An 18338-nucleotide genomic window follows, 5' to 3' on the forward strand; every position below is an offset into this window, starting at 1 on the left:
AATGCTTATCTTTCTATGCCATAATGAGCATATTTATTTAATCACAGATATTAATATGGACACAAAAGTTGAGCATTTTTTTCTCAGAGATTTAAAAATTACGAAACATATTGACAAGCGATGGCTAGATGAAATACAAACACAATCTTTTAATATTTATTTAAAATTTACAAAATTCTATGCAATAATTAGAATAACTTTTTGATAATGAAACAGGAATGTCAGACATAGAACAAATTGTTTAAAAATTTCCTTATCAGGTAGTATGGTTTAATTTTACAATTTAACAAAATAACGAAGGAAAAAAAGTTGGTTTGTTTAACGATATCCGGACAGCATCATCAGTTTTCACAGTAGAGAAAAGGAACTTTTTAAAAAAATGAGCTTCTAGGATATTTGAAAAGAGCAAAGGTAGGGGAAAAATTTATATAAGTAATGCATAGAAACATACGAAAAACAAATTATAAAATAATAATAAAACATTGTGAGGTTTGTGCTTAAGAAATTTCAAGGGGCCCTAAAAGACAATTTATGAGACAGAATTAGTATTTTAAAACATCTACTTAAGATATAAAGAATACACCATTTGCTATACTTTAACTGCTTAATGTGAAAACTTTTGCAGTCATTGAAAATTGAATAAAATATGTTATTTTATTATGAGAAGTCTAAAATATTAAAAATCTTACAACAAAGAACCTTTTTTTTTCTTCACAAAATTCTCCAATTGCAGATGGTTAGTGTTTATTTTTATAGTTAATGATAATCAAAACTTTGCCTACATCTTTATAAATGAAAAAAAAAATTATAAATCCAAGATCAAATAAACCCTTTGAATTTACAACCTTAACAGAATAATTTCAAACTTTCATTCTAACTACATATTTCTATTTAAAGTGGTACAATAAAAAATGATATATAATGAAAACACCCAGCTACGGTGAAAATACAGGATTTTCTTTTTCAAATAAGTTTCTCTTGTCTCAACAATAAATTAGTCTGATTACTAATTTTCTGCTTCTTAATAGGAGCTATGAAAACTATCGAGAAATAAAGAAATTTTCTTTTTGAAAATAGTTCCTGCATAGCATTATAAAACTTAAGTGATTTAGGATTCATATGCATATAAACTTAATGGAGAAAAAATAGATTTAGTATTAAAGCAGGGGTGATTGAGAGCCCAAGTCAAAATTCCGGAAAATTTCTTGAGTTAAAAAAAAAAAAGACAGTTTAAATTGAAAAATTAGAAAAAAATTTAAGCAAGTTTTTTTTCCCTTTTTCTCAATATTTCTTGGTTTACTTAAAATATATTTAAAATTTTACACATACCTATACCATTTACATATACCTATGATGACCTGGAGAAGTAATTAAAATTTACAAATATGTCTTTCTTTCTTGAGTTAATGATTATAACAACTATTTACAGATAAAAATGAATATTAATCATGAATATAAGCTTATAAAGTATCTGGCTCCCCCTTACAAACAAATAACTTGTGTTTTTAAGTTCCACCTTTGAAAATTTGATTTTCGGAAACTTCTGCGATCAATGATTTTTTGAAACGTCTGGACCTTCGATCTCCGGAAACTTCCGGATCACTGCTAGCGAAAAATCCGGAGCACAATCAGCCCTGATTAAAGGTAGTATTTTTATATTACTACCTTGAATTAGTGAAATCTAGTAGTTTGACTTTATAGTAAATATGAAGAAAACGGCTAGGTAATTTTATTATGATTGTTTAATATTTTATGAAAAATTTATTCTTTTTAGTAATATAACTAGAAATGGCGGCTCATAATCCGCATTTTTAATCACATAAAAATCTTTCTCCACATCTTTGGTGAAGGATAGAAATAAATATGTCTTGCACAACTTTTTTCGTAAATAAGAAGGGCATTTTTCAATTATAAAAAGACTTCTTCTACAATAAATTTTTATGCAATATAATTAAATATGTTAGAAAAAACAATAAGTTAAGTATTTTAATTAGTTTATAATTTAATTATAATGATTTACAAATTTAAATTAAGTTTTAATTAAGTATTTTATTAAAATAATTCAATAAATAAGATCAAATATTTGACTTTTACATAGTAATAACTTAAGATTCTTATTTAATCAGTCACTGATTGTTTTAACACATTTTAATATAGTCAATAACATTAAAAAAAAAAAAAAACTGATTTAGAAACTGTTACTGTACAAGCAAATTTTCATTTTGAAGTGAACAAAATATTAAATTATTTCAAATTTCAAAATTGTTTGATTGAGAAATAAGATAAAGAGATAAATTACTTAATGACGATAGACCAAGATTTGCTTGATTGAACATAGGGTTTTAATGGCACAAGGTCCAAAAATGGTCATGTGCGAAACACGCAAATTTAAAACAGTTTATCATTACAAGTATATATGTCAAATTTAAGATATGACAAAGAATCAATATTTTTCTTTGTAAATTGTTAACAGCGTGTACTTTATTTTTTAATTAGTATGAAAATAAAAACACATTTACAGCATTAAATAAATTTAGTAAGATAAGCTCCATAAAAGAAACATCCATACATCAAAAACTAGATAAATAACTGAAAATACTGTTTAAATATTACACTTTACAATACTTAGAATTTGTATGTACAAAACACATTTTATAAATACCATATACAATAAAATTTATATAATTCTATAAAACATTTTTCTTTCACCTGATTCATAATTTTCATTCATTATAAAAAAAATTCACTTTTCCATTTTTTTTAAAAAATACATATATATATTTTCTAAATTTGAAACTGATATTTTTCCAGACATAACATTTGATTCCCTATTTTTTTTTAAATTGGAATTAGAGAATAAAAGAATAGCAACATTTCACTTTTTAAGCATTTTCCAAATAAAGCTACAGAAAGAGGAAAAATGTGAGAAAATGCATTGTTCATATGTTCATTTCTTGGGCTTCTGGAAAAATAAAGTTTCAGTTGTTCAGAAGAACTTAGCTGTGAAAATCCATTCCAAAGAGTTTATGCAATTTCCATTTTCTTCCTAAAAGGCTAGGAGGTAAAAAGGATTAAATGCTTAAATAACTTGATTAAGTATTTTCCATTTGAAAATTGAGCCTTGCTTAAAATTCTTGTTAGAAACAGCATTCCATGAAACTTTCTTCTACAAAGGAAATGACATTTTGCCCAAAGGAACATTCTAGAAAAAATGCAAAATAAAACACAATGAGAATTTTAAAAAATGTACATGGAATATTTTAATAGAATAGCAAATAAAATCACATTAAGACAAATTTTGGATATAAAAACAATTTTTCATTTATGCTAAAAATTATACCCCAGTCAGATTTTTTAACTGCAAGGTTCAGATTGGAGACTCATTTCTTTCTTTCTATATATATATATTATTTATAAATTGTATTTTTTGAAAGAAAGTAATGCTAAGAAACCATCGGCAGTTTCAATATAAAAAAAGGGAGGAATTTTTAAAAATTTTTTTTTAGCAAAGTTAGAAATAGGCAGTCACAGCATCACCTGATTTTGTGAATAATCTGGATCTCACACCTATAAAACATTAATGCTCACTTAAATGGAAAAGGAAAAAAAAATTTAAATTCATTGACACTAAATTTAGAATTGTGCTGTAATAAACTAATCATTCATAATTACATGAGACTGTTTAAACAAAACTTACTATTCGTGAAAAGTGAGCTTGAAGCACAATTCAGATTTTATTTACCTTTTCATGATAACGAAAGATACCAGTATTTGCTTGATTTTTTTCTTTTATCTAAACACAATATTTCACTACAAACTATTCATACCTGCATATTTTGAGAAATAAAAAATATATATATACACAGCGTGTGCAGTCAAATTTTTTTGGCAAAAAATAAGCACTTTTTAAGTACTCTTTTTTAAAAGAAAATTGTAATTGGGATATACGCACTAATAAAAAAAACATTTCTTATTGTAGAAAGTTCATATATCATATAATCAAACAAAAGGCAAAAACATTATCAAAAGCTTTCCATGATCAGGATAAAATTACTAATTTCTGAGAAAAACCGTTACCCCTCTCTTGATTATACTAACCACCATAAAAACAATTTCTGCAAAACTTGATATATATTTAATATTGAGTCGCACATTTTATTTTTTAAATTATAAATTACTTCATTTGATTACTTACAAAAAATAATTTTCATTCAAAATTATAATTAGTTAAACTATAATTTAAGAAAGCTATTGGGTGTATTTTGCAGATTTATATAAATAAAAGTATATTAAAAAAATATTAAAAAGATTAATATTATTGACCATACTGAATTTATAAAGATGTGTAAAAAATATGTAGCAAACTATTTTTTAGAATGACAAATCTGAGTTAACAAAAGAATTTTTATATTGCATTTACTAAATGTTAAAATAGGGAAAAGCCCCTCACTTCACACATTTTTTAAAAAAATTTTGCCATGAAATATTAATTGAGCTTTTTTAAATTTTTTTTAATAATATAAAACAGCTTAAGAATACTGAAAATTTATAAGTAATTAGGTCTAATAAAAGTTTAAAAATTTAATGCATTTGCGAATGCCCCACAGGTAAAAATCTTAATTCTTATCTTTGTTAAATTTAATGAATAGAAGGCAGAAAGAAACTTTGAGGTGATGAAACTTGGTGATTGTTGATTGCTTTGCATCCACGTGAAAAAACATAATTAGTGAATGATCGCAACATCAAGTTCAAAGATCATAGTACAGATTTATAAATAAAATAGCACTAGAAGGCTTGCCGTGACGATGGTGCTTCACCAGTTATGAAATTAACAAGAGAAATAAACTTATATTTTGCTATCAGGCACTATGATCAGTGAAAATTCAAAAAATGTTTCGATTTGATTTTAAAGTGTGGAAAAATAAGCCTGAAATCTAGAATCTCTTGAAAAATGCAGCAGAGTTGCATGTGAGCGGTCAAGAATTCTTCCAAATCCAGCTCAGATTAAGCACTTTCACATTCGGAAGTATTTCACCAATAAAAGTAAAATGATTAGCACTTTCACACAGTATGTCAAAATGGATTGTAGTTGAAAGAATTATGAAGATGTTGAAAGGAATAATATGAAAATCACGAGTTTTGCATAACTTGGGACAAAAATTGACATGATAAAGAAAAAACTTCATTTTGGGAAAGGGGAAATTAAGCACTTTTTAAAAACACCCATTGAAAGCAGCACCTCTGAAGGATTTTAAAAAATGAAAATAAGCAACTTAAAGCAATTTTTAAAAATACTGTGCCCCCTATGTACAATTCAACTAATAAAAGAGGGAATGTATAATTGTATAGTCACTTACTCAGTTAAAAGGGAACTTAATACAATTAATTTTTAAGATGATTAAATTAATATTTTAGAGTTAAAAAAAATTTTTTCCTCAAGATTTTAAAAGACAGAAATTTGTAGTGACATCCGCTAATTGTTGTCTAATTTTAAAAACAAATGAATTATACTTGGTATCGTATGTAAGTTTCACACACGGAAAAAATCTTTATTGTGTTAACTTTTTCAGATTTCACAAACCATAATTAAGATTCAGCAAATATTAAATTATACATATTTTTTCAACTTGAGAGCAACTAAAAATATAAAAATACTTTTTAAGAATTATGCACAACTATTATTCTAACTAGAAAACCTCCCCCCCCCAAATTGTAATAATGCTTCAATAATTTGAATAATTTTTCTTTCAACAACCATTCAAATTGAAATGATGACCTACTGATCCTTATTGATTTAAACTCATAACTTTCATATTATTTGAAATTCATTATATACAAAAAATTTAAAAACAAAAAAAAAGGAAATGAATTAAAAATTATATATTTAAAAACATAGGAATCAAATTCAATTAGTAAGTCTGAAAACAAAAATCATTTATTTAACATAAGTATGTACAAATTTTCAAATTGAATATTAACATTAAAGACACATGATATAAAATAGAAACATACCATTTGTGCAATTAATAGAAGTTTTCCATTCTACCATTTCTTAAAAAAAGATTTTGATCATTTGTCAGGACTGTCTACAAAATGTTAAACGATTGGAAGCTAAAGATCCAAGAGATTTGAAGCGCTTTTTTGTTTTACTACCCGTTTGTTGATGAATAGAATTTCTATGAGAAGGTACATCTTGCCTTCGTAAAGCTAGAAATAAAAATATTTGTACATAAATTCCTTTAACATGGTTTCATTTTATTAGAAAATGGTAATAAGTGTAACACAAAATTCTAAGGTCAAACAATTCGTTTTGAATAGATTTGGAAGCAGTAAATTTGAATGTTATTTATTTTGATTGATGAATTTTAAATATTCTGAAAGAGACAAAAGAATTATAATGCACGACGGAAAGATGAAGATTACAGTCATTGTTGTATCCAAATCGTGACATAAAAGTGCATGCACCTTTCATTCAAAAGATAGCAATTTCAAAATTAACGGTTCAAATAATTTTTTCTACGAGTTTTTGGTTTTACTTAAACACTATTATTCAATTTTTCTTTTTAATTTTTGAAAACTGTTTTTAATTTAACATTTCTTACAACAAATTGTTTTTAAAAATCAATCATTTCAATATTAATAAAAGTTAAAAAATATTTATTGTAAGGTAAACAAAGTAATTTGAGACAACAAGCACAATTTAAAAATTTTTCACTGGAACAATTAAAATAATTACCTGTTTGAAATGAAAATAAAATTTTAAATAGCTAAACAGTATTTTTTAAAATAATCTGGAAGGGCCCCTTTATTTCTTAATTCCATCAGTCTGGATAGAGACAAGTGAATAATCATCTGATGCTTTTGAATAACACAGTTTGATTTCTTTTCAGGTTTCCACTTATTACAAAAATTAATACAAATCTAGGGGTTGCACCAGACTTGTAGTTGCGTAGGGCTGATTTTCAATTCTTAATTAGCAAAATTATAAGGAAATTTCTTATTAGACACCTTTGTAGAATATTTCAAGTAAGGTTGCAATGAAATTCATCCATTTATTTCATAATTAATTTAATAAAGTATGAAGATTTTTAAATATTAGTTTTACAAATCTCACCTTCAACTTCTGTATTCGTATTCCTATTTTTTTTTTTTTGTATTGCTTAGTTTCAGGTGAAATAAAATTTAAAACAGATTTAAAAAGAAAATAAGCACTTAGAGTGATTTATATATATTTTTTATAATATTAAACAGTAAAAGTAAATTCCTAACAAAATATTTAAACTAGATTAAATTTTTACAGTATACTTTAACTTTATTAAACATAGTTTTTAACTCAATTTTCTAAAAATTGAAGCTTATTTCTACTGATTACATAAATAGGGATGCAATAAATGGCAATTAAAATTTTAGTGATGCAATTCACCCCTTTACTTTGAATCCAGCCCAAAATCACTCTGAACACAAAACGGTTACATTTCAATACATCCCAGTTGTGCTTTGAATTAATTGCTCTAGAATTAACATTTTTCAAATTCATTGGATATTTTCTATGAAACTTAAGATTTGTTAAAAATAATAATGAAGATATATTTGGAAATAAAACCTTCCAAAAATGGACTAAATTTCAGAAAAGTTACCATTTGGAGATTGATTATTATTCCAAGTAATTTAAAATTATTGACTTTCTGTAGTCTAATATTTAAAGCTGTTTCTTCAGGCAAATTATGAAAGTAAAACTGTTGTTGCATTTAGTTCCCGACATCGAAACATACCACTAGTTAATAGCATATCATCTCAGTTCATTTTATTTTTACCAGTCTTTTTCTAGTAGTTTTAACAGAAAAGAAAAAAAAAAAGGCCTTTTTTAGGAATTACTTAAATTTGGCAATCCTGATTTTAAATTCCTAAAATTAAATCACAGAACCAAAGGAAATAAGACTAAATGAGGAAAAACTATAAACATAAAATTCTCACTGACAACTCATTTGAATCTAACATATGAGTACAAAGAATAGAGAATAGATACATAATATGAATTAAATCTTTCTACCATGAGCTAAGTTAATGAAATAAATTTCATAACATTCAATTAACAGTATGTATAATTGTTTTAACTTTAGCTCACATATTTTATCATCGTGCCACTGGAACATCATGTTATTTGTTTTTCCTGTAATGTAACATATAATAGTTTTGAGAAATAACTAAGGAAGGATTTTCCCTAAAATAAATATTTTAACTCAGAGTCTCAAAAATTATATAAAATGTTTTATTTGTTTCATGATGTAGTATGTATCATTTTTATGTTAAAAAAATTCTTATCTCCAGAAATGCTTAGCTACAGACACAAAGCAAATTTTCAGTAGTAACAATTTAATAATATTATAACAGTTTAATAATGATACAATAATATAAGGGACACCGGAAAGTAATGTCGTTTAGGGGTATTTGGTATTTGTTATGAAGATTTTTTTTTTTAAATCACTAAGCTATTCACCCTCGTTAGCAACAACTTTTCAATGAATTGTTTTTTAAGACTAACAAATATTTAAAGCGCCGAAACGACATTATTTTCCGGTCCCTCCAATATTATAATTTGGCAGTAACAGTTTAATAGTATATACTACATATTAATATTAAAATGTAAAAAGAAATATTTGAAAAGCTTATTGCTAAACAGTACCAAATAGTTTTCATAGTAAAGCACAAAATGATCGGTTTAAAAATGAATTTTTATGTATAGATTTAGAACTTAGAAAATTGGGCTTTTAAATCAGATTTAAATGTAATTTTGAAATTGTAATTCCAAAGTTTAAAATTAATAGAGTCAAGAAAGTTATACAACTAAACAGAATAAATAAAAAAGAAATACCTTGAAGATCATGCTCAGTAATGAATTCTTGTGAGCCACTGTCTTCATCATCTGTTTGAGAGTAATGTAAATCTTGGAGATAGGGCAAGACAGTCATACTACAGTAATCATCTTCATCACAAATATGTAAAATATGTGAATAAGAACCAGATACTGAATATTTCTTCTTCACCCAACTGTATAGAAAATTAAATAATACATTTTCTATTACATAAAAAAGAGAAAAATTAGTTGATAGTATAAGAGTAAGACAGTATGAGAATGAAGTACAATTTTGTTAAGCTAAGAGATAGTTGTAAAAAACTGATTGAATAGTTTTCTTAAACATGCATTTGTTCATGCCAATTATTTTCCCATAAATATATATATGGTTTATAACATGGTTGGCATTTTGTCTGGAAAAAACACATATTTTCCATAACACAAAATCTATTTCTAAGAAACTAAGAATGACCAATTGTTCATCAATAATTAATATAAGAAAAGCTTAAATTTAAATAAAACTTTTAATATAGTATCAGCCTGTTAGAAGTGTTTAACATCTACATCATTTAAAAAATAATAACTATTAAACAATAGTATTAATAAATAATATTAATAAAATTTGATACAATTTGCAATTATAAAATTTGATAATTATACAATTTATTAATTTTTTTTATAAAATTAGGCATCAGCATTTTTTAAAAATCTTTTACACATGTAAAATATTGAATAACAGTTACCTTAATTTCTCAAGAAAATGAATATTTCCAATCATTGATTTTTAGTTTTCATTTACTAAAAAATGAGATAAAAAGCTAAGAATTACGCTAAGCTAAGAATTAAAGCTAGAAAAGCTAAGAATATGATTACTTAAACTAGATTGAAAATATAATCTTTTTAAAAAATTGTTCAAATATTTGATACTTCACTCATTCCTTTAAAATAATTGCTTTAGTAGCCTTAAATATACAGTAGAATGCTTGCTTAGTCACAAATTTTATTTAACTTAAAGCAATTAAATTTTCAAATACTTATTAAAGTTAAAAGTCTACTTCAAAAGACTTAAAATGTAAAAAAAGAAAATAATAATTTACCAGTAAATTTAATAATTATGTTCTACACACTGAAAAAGCTTAATTCAATTATTCAAGGATCACATTTACATTTAAAAGGGGGGGGGACATATTGCATGTGTAGATGCAGCAATGATCTTTTGCTGAGAGGGGAAAAAAAATTATTTTAATAAAAATTATGATTAAATCAATGTTTCATAATCAGAACAGACACATGCACCAACTAGTTAATATTAGTAAGGTTCAACAATACCTAAAATAGGCAGAAAGCCTACTGGAACAACACTGAAAACACATTATTTTTACTCAAAAGGTTGAGAACAATAATACTTCCCACAAAATCTTATTTCCTTCTGAGTACGATGATTGAAATAAACTTAAAAATACAAACCAATTTATAGTATTGCAGCTTTAGTATAAATTGTACAACAGCCTGGCTATTCCCACATTCTTTTAAACAAATTAGAAAAAATTCCAAATAAAGAAAGAATAAACTATTAGTAAAAGATTCCACAACGCATGAGAAACACAGAAAATGCCCATTTAAAGTTGCATTAAAAAGAATGTCTGGTCACTGCAATAATTATTAAGCAACTGATTTTTTTTTTTTTTTAGCCTTAAAAATGATGTCAACCAATAAAACATAGTTGAGAATATTTTTATCGTTAGCAAATAATGCTAACATTAAAAGGCTTTCAAGGAAGCATTTTCAACAAAAAATTATTTGAACGCATGAAATTTAGCACTGTTCAAATAAAAAACAATTCATTATCATTTAAACTAAAAATATGTAACAGTTAAATTAGGAATTATAGATGTAAATACCAACATGCATAATCTAAAGCTTTAATTAAAGCAAAATATTTTTAAACTCTTATCATCTCAGTTAACTTTTCCAGCTTTGCATGAAAGCAAAAAATTGAGGAAAATATTCGATACAAATATAAAATGTAGATAAATAAAGTATTTTCATAAAATTCTTTTAAAAATGTACTTACTCATGCTCTCTTATTAGTTGTAAAGTGAATCTTTCTACCGGATCTTTCCTAAGCATACCTAAAAATCATTTCAGAACATTAAAAAAAAAAATTAATAAATAAATGCTTTAAAAGTGGAATCAATGCATAAGACCCTAACATGATTTCATTACCTGTTTTTGACAAAACATTACACCAAAAAAATAGCATTAAAATAAGTAAAAGAAAAATTAAAACAGGTAAGGAGTTAAAAGGAGCTTTTCAAGGTAAAGACAAAATAAATTACATATTTTTACAAGACAGGCAAGGAAACACATTTTTGACATAATTATCCCAAATTATTACTTTAGAGTTAATTTTACTTAAAAACTTTGTTCATGTTATTAACAATTCACAATAGTAAAAAAATCATGCTTAGAAAATAATTTGATGCTTGAAATCAAAAACTGTACAATATATTTGCAAACACAAGACTTTAAGAGTACTATTTTTTAAGTTTAAGATATTTTCATCACAAAAACTCCACTACATATTTTTTTACAAGATCTATGCAACTCACAAATAATTAAACAAGTCAACCACTATTTGAAGTCCTAGCAATTAGTTCTCAATTAAATCATATATATCAAATACAAAAGTAAAATAATAAAACTACATGCTATTTTTAAAAAGTATAAATTAAATCAGGTAAGTATTTAATTAAATAAAAATTGTTTCAGTATAAAAAATTATAAATGAAGCACAAGTGTAAAAATGAAAAAATAAATATATAAACATTATTGAAACACTTTGAAAGAATATTTTTAAAAAAAATGAGATTTATTATTACCCAGGAGCAGATCTTTTAAAAGAGGATCTAAATCTTCAGGAACCGCAAATTCCCCCCTACCAATATTTTCGAACAATTTGTAAATGTTGTCTCCCTCAAAAGGATATTTTCCTGTAGTAAAATTGTACCTAAAATTCAAAACAAATTAAAACACAGAACTTCAGAAAAACATACAAACAGGACAATGCATATTTATATGTAGGACAATGTATATATTCAAAACAAATTAAAACACAGAACTTCAGAAAAACATACAAACAGGACAATGCATATTTATATGTAGGACAATGTATATATATAAAAATAGATTTAAACATTAATGTTAATTTTTAAAAACATTGGTTGGTTGGTAATAGAATTTAATGGCTCAAGGCCCATAAGTTGCTATAGTGCGCTGTGCCAAAGACAAATTTAATGTACAGTACAGAACCCGTTATCCGGAAATCAGAAAACCGGAAAACCAAAAAACCGGAACGAAATTCGATGCATTTTCCCGCCATTTTTTTAAAAAAAAATTTTTTTTCCTCGTAAGATTTTAGGATTTTTCTTTCTTTTTTGACAGATTTTTACCTTACCATCATTTTGGAAATAATCATTAGTGTATTACTTCATCGTTTTTCCTTCTTTTTAAGATTATTTCCAAAAAAATTTTTTTAGTTGGGTTTAACAATAAAAAAACGACTTTTTGTAGCGATTCAGAAAACCGGAAAAATCAGTTATCCGGAATATCGATGGTCCCGATCGATCCGGATAATCGATTCCCTACTGTATTAAATTATGCATTCAATGTGGCCAAATAATAATTTTAAGTTCACAAAATTTATTCAATGAGGAGGCTGAACTACAAGGGCATGCAACAAATACATCAGTACTTTTGGGGACAGGAATATGTGTTTTATTAATCAAAATGTATGTTCTTACACATATAGTATACATTTATTCAGATATATTGTCTCGATTAATATTAATAAAAGGTTTCCCATATGACAAAAGTGCCAGAAACAAAATAAACATTTAAATCAAGCAAATGGAAGAATAGACAATAATGGCTTAAGAAGGAAGTAAGATTTATAAAATAAGAAACAAGTAATAGTATAACTCAAGTTTACCTTTGCATCCTTAAGATTATAAAATTCTATGCAAAGCTACATCTCTACTACAGCCCCTTGAAAATTTTTTTTTTATTAACAAGCATCATACTACTGTTAGGCCCTTTTTGAAACACCCATTCTAGGGTTTTGATCTTTTGCGATATGGCAATTTTTTCATTCCATTATAAAAAAAATTTAAAAAAAAAAAAAATCAAAACTGAGTTGGTTGTTCTATTTCATGCAAAACAACTTATAGTTATTATTGAACAATATTAAAACACTTGGATTGACTTAGTAAGAATAATTTCCTTTAACTTTACGTTTGCCTTGTTATTTCTTTTCAATGATTCATATTTAAATTGTTTCATAATTTGGACTAAATCACCAACCGTAATTTCACGCCAATAGGCCACATCTGGAATATGACTAAAAAAAGTTTTCCATTGGATATGCAGCACAAAATTTTACTGCATGAGCCATTGTGCAGTTAACAAAGTTAAAAATAACAAATTATGATTAAAATAAATGCTTAAACAATTAAAAATTATTAAAATACTTATTAAATATAGAAACAAATGAATATATGCCATCTTACTTTAAATCAGAAATAATGCATTTCATGAAAACTTTTCAAAATTATGCATGATTGTTATGTGTGCAATTATTCGTAATACAAACCCATTATGTCGATAAATACTAATTAAAATATCCAAATTTTATGTAACTCAAATAAATAAACATGTAAAAATAATTAAAATGAAGGAAATTAAAGCAAAGAACCTCACTTGCACAAAATTGTGCAATGGAGAACAATAAAGATTGCACCACTCTTCAAAATTGCAATTTAATTTTAAATACGTAATTATTAATTCAAATAAATAAACAGATGAATAATAAATAAAATATATAAAGATGAATAATAAATAAACAAAACTTACAATAAACTTTAAAATAATATTAACAATAATTAAATAAAATATATCTTGTTTTGTGCAAAATTGTACCACTCAGAACAATCCTGAATGCATCTGTTTCTTTTTACTAATTTTAAATTTCTAAAATTTAAACAAATCAAATGATAAATAAATAAGAACCTTTAAAATAATTTTTTAAAAAAACAGCAATAAAAATAAGCCAATAATCTCGCTTTGGTCAAAATTGAAGCATAAAATAATCCTGAATGCCTTACATCCTTTATAATCAATTATTAATAAATCATAAAACAGCTAAAAATTTATCAAATAAACTTTAAAGAAATTTTTTTTTAAAAAAAGAGAAAAAGCAAATCTTCCAAAATTTAAAACCAGCAGTCCATGCATTCTAACTTTATCCATGTGCTAATCATGTTGTATCATTTTACTTAAACAACTTTAATTTTCAAAATGTTACACTTCCCAAAAATAACAATGTTGATCTTCAGCTGAGGGTTTGACTTCTACTTGTATTTCATGCAAACAATTATTTGACTTTCAAAATAGATCATTTAAGCATTTTACCCCACTCATGCTCCTCAGAAAATGATTTGCATATTTCTCTTCCATTTTCCCCCCACACCTACAACAGAAGAAAGAGAAAAGGATAGTGGGAATAATGTTTCTGTTGATTCTTGTAGAAAACTGTTATTCCTGGGGCTATTCCAGGAGCTGCATTTGTCAACGGTTTCTTTGGGAGAGGGGGAAAGCACCCTTGCACCTGTTTTTCATCTGCATTGATAATTCTTTAGAACATTATTCATCCAAGAATATAAAATTAGGTTGACACAAAAGAAAAAAAAAGGGTAAGGGAGATAAAAGAATTTTGGAGAATCAATACAACAAAATTGAATTTTCAACCTCAAGTGGCGAAAGAAAAAAATCCACAGATAAACCATCCCATAAAATATGCCAGACATACTAAAACTTAAACCTAACTTCTCCATGAAATTTTGGTAGACTTTTTTGTTGGTTAAGAGCCATAGTTGTAAGTGACTTACAAGGTAACACCTGAAGACCAAACATCTACTTTGAAACCAGAGAAACTTTCTAAGCCAATAGCAATTTCTGGTGGTTGAAAGGCTGGAGATCCTTGACTGGTATAACAAATATCATCTTTAGCGAAACGATCAAGTGCCTGGAAATAAAGACAAAAAATAAAACCAATTATGCCAGTAGATGTCATACTCTTAGTGTCAATCGAAATCTGAAGTTACAAAATATTATATTTTCAAAGAGAAAATTACTAATTTAAAAGAATTACACATTCACATAACTATAATTTTTCACTTATAGCAGTTTTGTATAATATAATAATTACATGGGTAACAGTAGTCACGAGTCTACTAAAAAGACTCTTTTACTAAGATAATTTATTATATTTCTTTACATAATATATTTAGTATAATAGCATTTTTAAAGCAGAGTTATATTCAATCTTTTATTATAATTTTTTTCATTTAAAGTTAAGTTCAACAGTAGAGGAGTCAGTTCAGAAAATTGTTTTCATTTTAATTGATGGCTTAAAATAAAAAATATTAAGTGATGAAAATTGTTAATTATGTAGAAAATAGATTGTCAAATTGATATTATTGCATAAAATTGTGAAATAGGAAGAATTACAGCTTACAGTTTTTAAAATAAATTAAACCTTTAAAGTATATATACCTCAGCTACTCCAAGATCTGATATCTTTAGCGTTCGACAGGTTGTCAACAATAGGTTCCCAGGTTTAATATCTTTATGAATTATACCCTGACTATGTAAATATTCTAAACCATCTAATAATTGGCAGAAATATCTAAAACAAACATGTTTAAATAATTTATTTAGTACAACTTACTTATTAATATACAATACATTTTGAAGAATCTTAAAATAAATTCAATTTAACAAAATTTTACATTATAAAATGTTTAGATTTTAACAAGCAGTTTAGTATTTTTTCACTAGTTCTCTCAAATTTTTTTTTTTTTTTTACTTGATAAAAATAATCTTAGTTGTAAATTTTTTTTCTTCATCCTCTATCTATTATCTTCTTCAAAAACTGTGTATATTTAAGACAAAAGATAAGCAAACAATAGAACTTCTATTTTGAAATATTTTCTTCTAAATTCAAAATAGTAAACATTATTCACAAAAAATTAGCCGAATTTTAAGAGCAAAATGATTGAAAAAATAAATAAAATGCATATTATAAAATTTGAAACAAATCAAGTTTACAATATTATAGCGAATCATATATTAAATATTAGATAAAAGTGCAATTTCACAGAAACACTTATGATTTCTTACCCATGAGCTTCCCAAATAGGAAACTTTTTATCAGGCAGTTTTTCTAACATTTGTTGTAAAACTGATACACAATACTCCATAATCATATACATTTTTTGCTTTTCATCATTGTATAAAACATCCACTAACTTAATAACATTTCTATGATTGAGTCTTTTTAAAAGCAAAATCTCCCTAGAAAAAAGAATATATTGTCAAATATTTGACTTATTTTAACATTATAAATGTAGTACAATAAAATATATTAAAAAGCATATTACCCGTTAAAAAGAATAATATATTAAAAAAGTATTTAATATACATTAGTAGCAAAGACGTGTATTAATAACAATTGGTATTTTAAACCTCATAAGATCAAAACTTAACTCAGCTTAACAGTACAGACAAATGTAAGACAAATATATATCAATAGTGAATGAAAAAATGACAAATCGAAATCTATACGAAAATTCGCTGATTCTTGGGTTATCATATAAATAAAAACATTTAAAGCTATGCTCTATTTAAAACTTAAAGAATAGAGTTGGATCACTGCAAGTAAATCAGATAATATAGGTAAAAGAAAATATGCATCAAATTACAGTAAATTTCCTCGTTTAAATGTAATGATATATCGCAAATGTTTCCCCCCCTATAATATGATCAAAGCATAAAATTTTATACACAGCATATAGAATAAAAAGACCTTAATTTACAACGTAATCTGGAACATTTAAGTCAAAGAAAAACATTTAATTGAATATTTTCAAAACTTAAGTCAATAATTGACAAAAAGAGGTTTTTATATTAAACACTTAACACTCCTATCAACCATTAATAAAGTAAATTATAATAGAGTTATCATTTAAAAAAAAATGTTAACAAGTTCTGAAATTCAAAATTTTGGCAGATAATTTACATTATCAATAACATTTAAAAAATTGTACATTATGGAAAAATATATTACAATTTTAAATAAATATATCTTACATTTGTACATTTTGTTCTCCATTTGGAATCTTACGTAATTTTTTCTTTTTTAAAATTTTAACAGCTCTCCTACAGAGAGTTTCTGCATCCAGCATTTCTTTTACTTTACCATATGAACCCTCTCCCAAGATATCGCCCATGACATACTTCCCAATAATTTTTGCTTTCTTTTTACGTGCTTGATAAATAATTTCTTTAGAATTGACGCGGTGAAAAACGAGAGGACCATCATCTTCAGGTTCGGTTAACCAACTATCTAGTGGCCGAGTATCATCACCCAGTTGAAAAAATGATGTGCCTTCAGCTGCCTCCTCTCTTTCCATCCGGCATTAAAAATTTTAATTTCTAATTTTAGTATCACAGTCTAAGGCATAACAAACAAATATAAAGGATATAAAAAAATATCTACAAGAAATAAAGTTGATTTTTTTCCAACCACTCCCGCCATAGCTGCTAAAATCTCAGCTGAGAGTGGACAGAAGTAAACGTGATGCCACCGTAAATCAAAGAGCAATTAAACATTCATAACAATGTATCACACTAATTTTCTTCGAAAGCAAACCATTTATTTAGAGAAAAACAAAATTCGGAATGAGAATTGAATCTAGAAATTGCAAATGCAATAGGAAGATGTCAGAATTAGTTATGTTTTCATTTTGCTTTAATCGATCACCGAGCGAGATCAAAATCAGATCATATTTTTTAGTCATTTCACTTCATAGTCTGTTTCATTAATTTTTTTAAAAATATTTCACTCTTTATTTTTTAAAAACTAACACGGTAAAAGCTTAACTTACAATGAGGTAATATTTTTCGTTCTAATTTTTATCATAAAAATAAAAGAAAAATATGAGAACTTTCTTAAAAAATAAATTGAAATTGCAAAGTAGGAAAGTTTCAACTCAACTACTAAATACTAAGAAGTTTCGGTGTACGCCGAATTAAAAACAAAACTAGCACAAATTCTTAACTTTGTGTTGAATATTGCTTCAATTATTTAATTTGCCATTTGTTAAATTATTAAAGTGGGGATTAAAGTAAAGAAACAGGAAAATATTATGATGGGATTTTGTGATTATGATTATAAAATTTGCAAAAATTGCTCAACTATTATATAACTCATTTAAATAGGTGTGGTGAAGATTTAGCGTATTGAAAGTTTGAAATTAATTTACAATGTTTTCAAACCGTACTGTGAATCCTAGTCCTAATCGCACGAGTATCAAAGAGGCAAACGATCATTTGCAATTACTTCATGAAAAAGTTATGGAATTAG

At 25.7% G+C, this 18338-nt stretch overlaps 1 protein-coding gene across 1 annotated transcript; it reads right to left on the reverse strand.

Annotated features, from left to right (window-relative positions):
- Positions 1-2324: 2324 nt before the first annotated feature.
- LOC107451572 (serine/threonine-protein kinase STK11) lies at positions 2325-17769 on the reverse strand. The gene is made up of 9 exons (XM_016067715.3): positions 17063-17769; positions 16094-16267; positions 15467-15599; positions 14800-14936; positions 11737-11864; positions 10929-10986; positions 8873-9048; positions 6013-6207; positions 2325-3202 (listed from the first exon to the last, which is right to left on the reverse strand). Exons 1-8 carry the CDS (start codon positions 17383-17385, stop codon positions 6077-6079), a joined length of 1260 nt encoding a protein of 419 aa, XP_015923201.1. The 5' UTR covers positions 17386-17769; the 3' UTR covers positions 2325-3202; positions 6013-6076.
- Between the last annotated feature and the right edge of the window lie 569 nt (positions 17770-18338).

This window comes from Parasteatoda tepidariorum, chromosome 7 (genome assembly GCF_043381705.1).
Source record: "Parasteatoda tepidariorum isolate YZ-2023 chromosome 7, CAS_Ptep_4.0, whole genome shotgun sequence".
Classification (NCBI taxonomy): Eukaryota; Metazoa; Arthropoda; class Arachnida; order Araneae; family Theridiidae; genus Parasteatoda; species Parasteatoda tepidariorum.

What these genes read in the sequence shown, in the direction of transcription:
- LOC107451572 (XM_016067715.3), bottom strand. Translation starts at nt 17,385, where the DNA reads ATGGAAAGAGAGGAGGCAGCTGAAGGCACATCATTTTTTCAACTGGGT. An exon ending in GGAGAACAAAATGTACAAAT is followed by an intron (nt 16,268 to 17,062) that starts GTAAGATATATT and finishes TCTTTTTTCTAG; the next exon opens with GGAGATTTTGCTTTTAAAAA. An exon ending in CAACTAATAAGAGAGCATGA is followed by an intron (nt 9,049 to 10,928) that starts GTAAGTACATTT and finishes TTTTCTATACAG; the next exon opens with TTGGGTGAAGAAGAAATATT.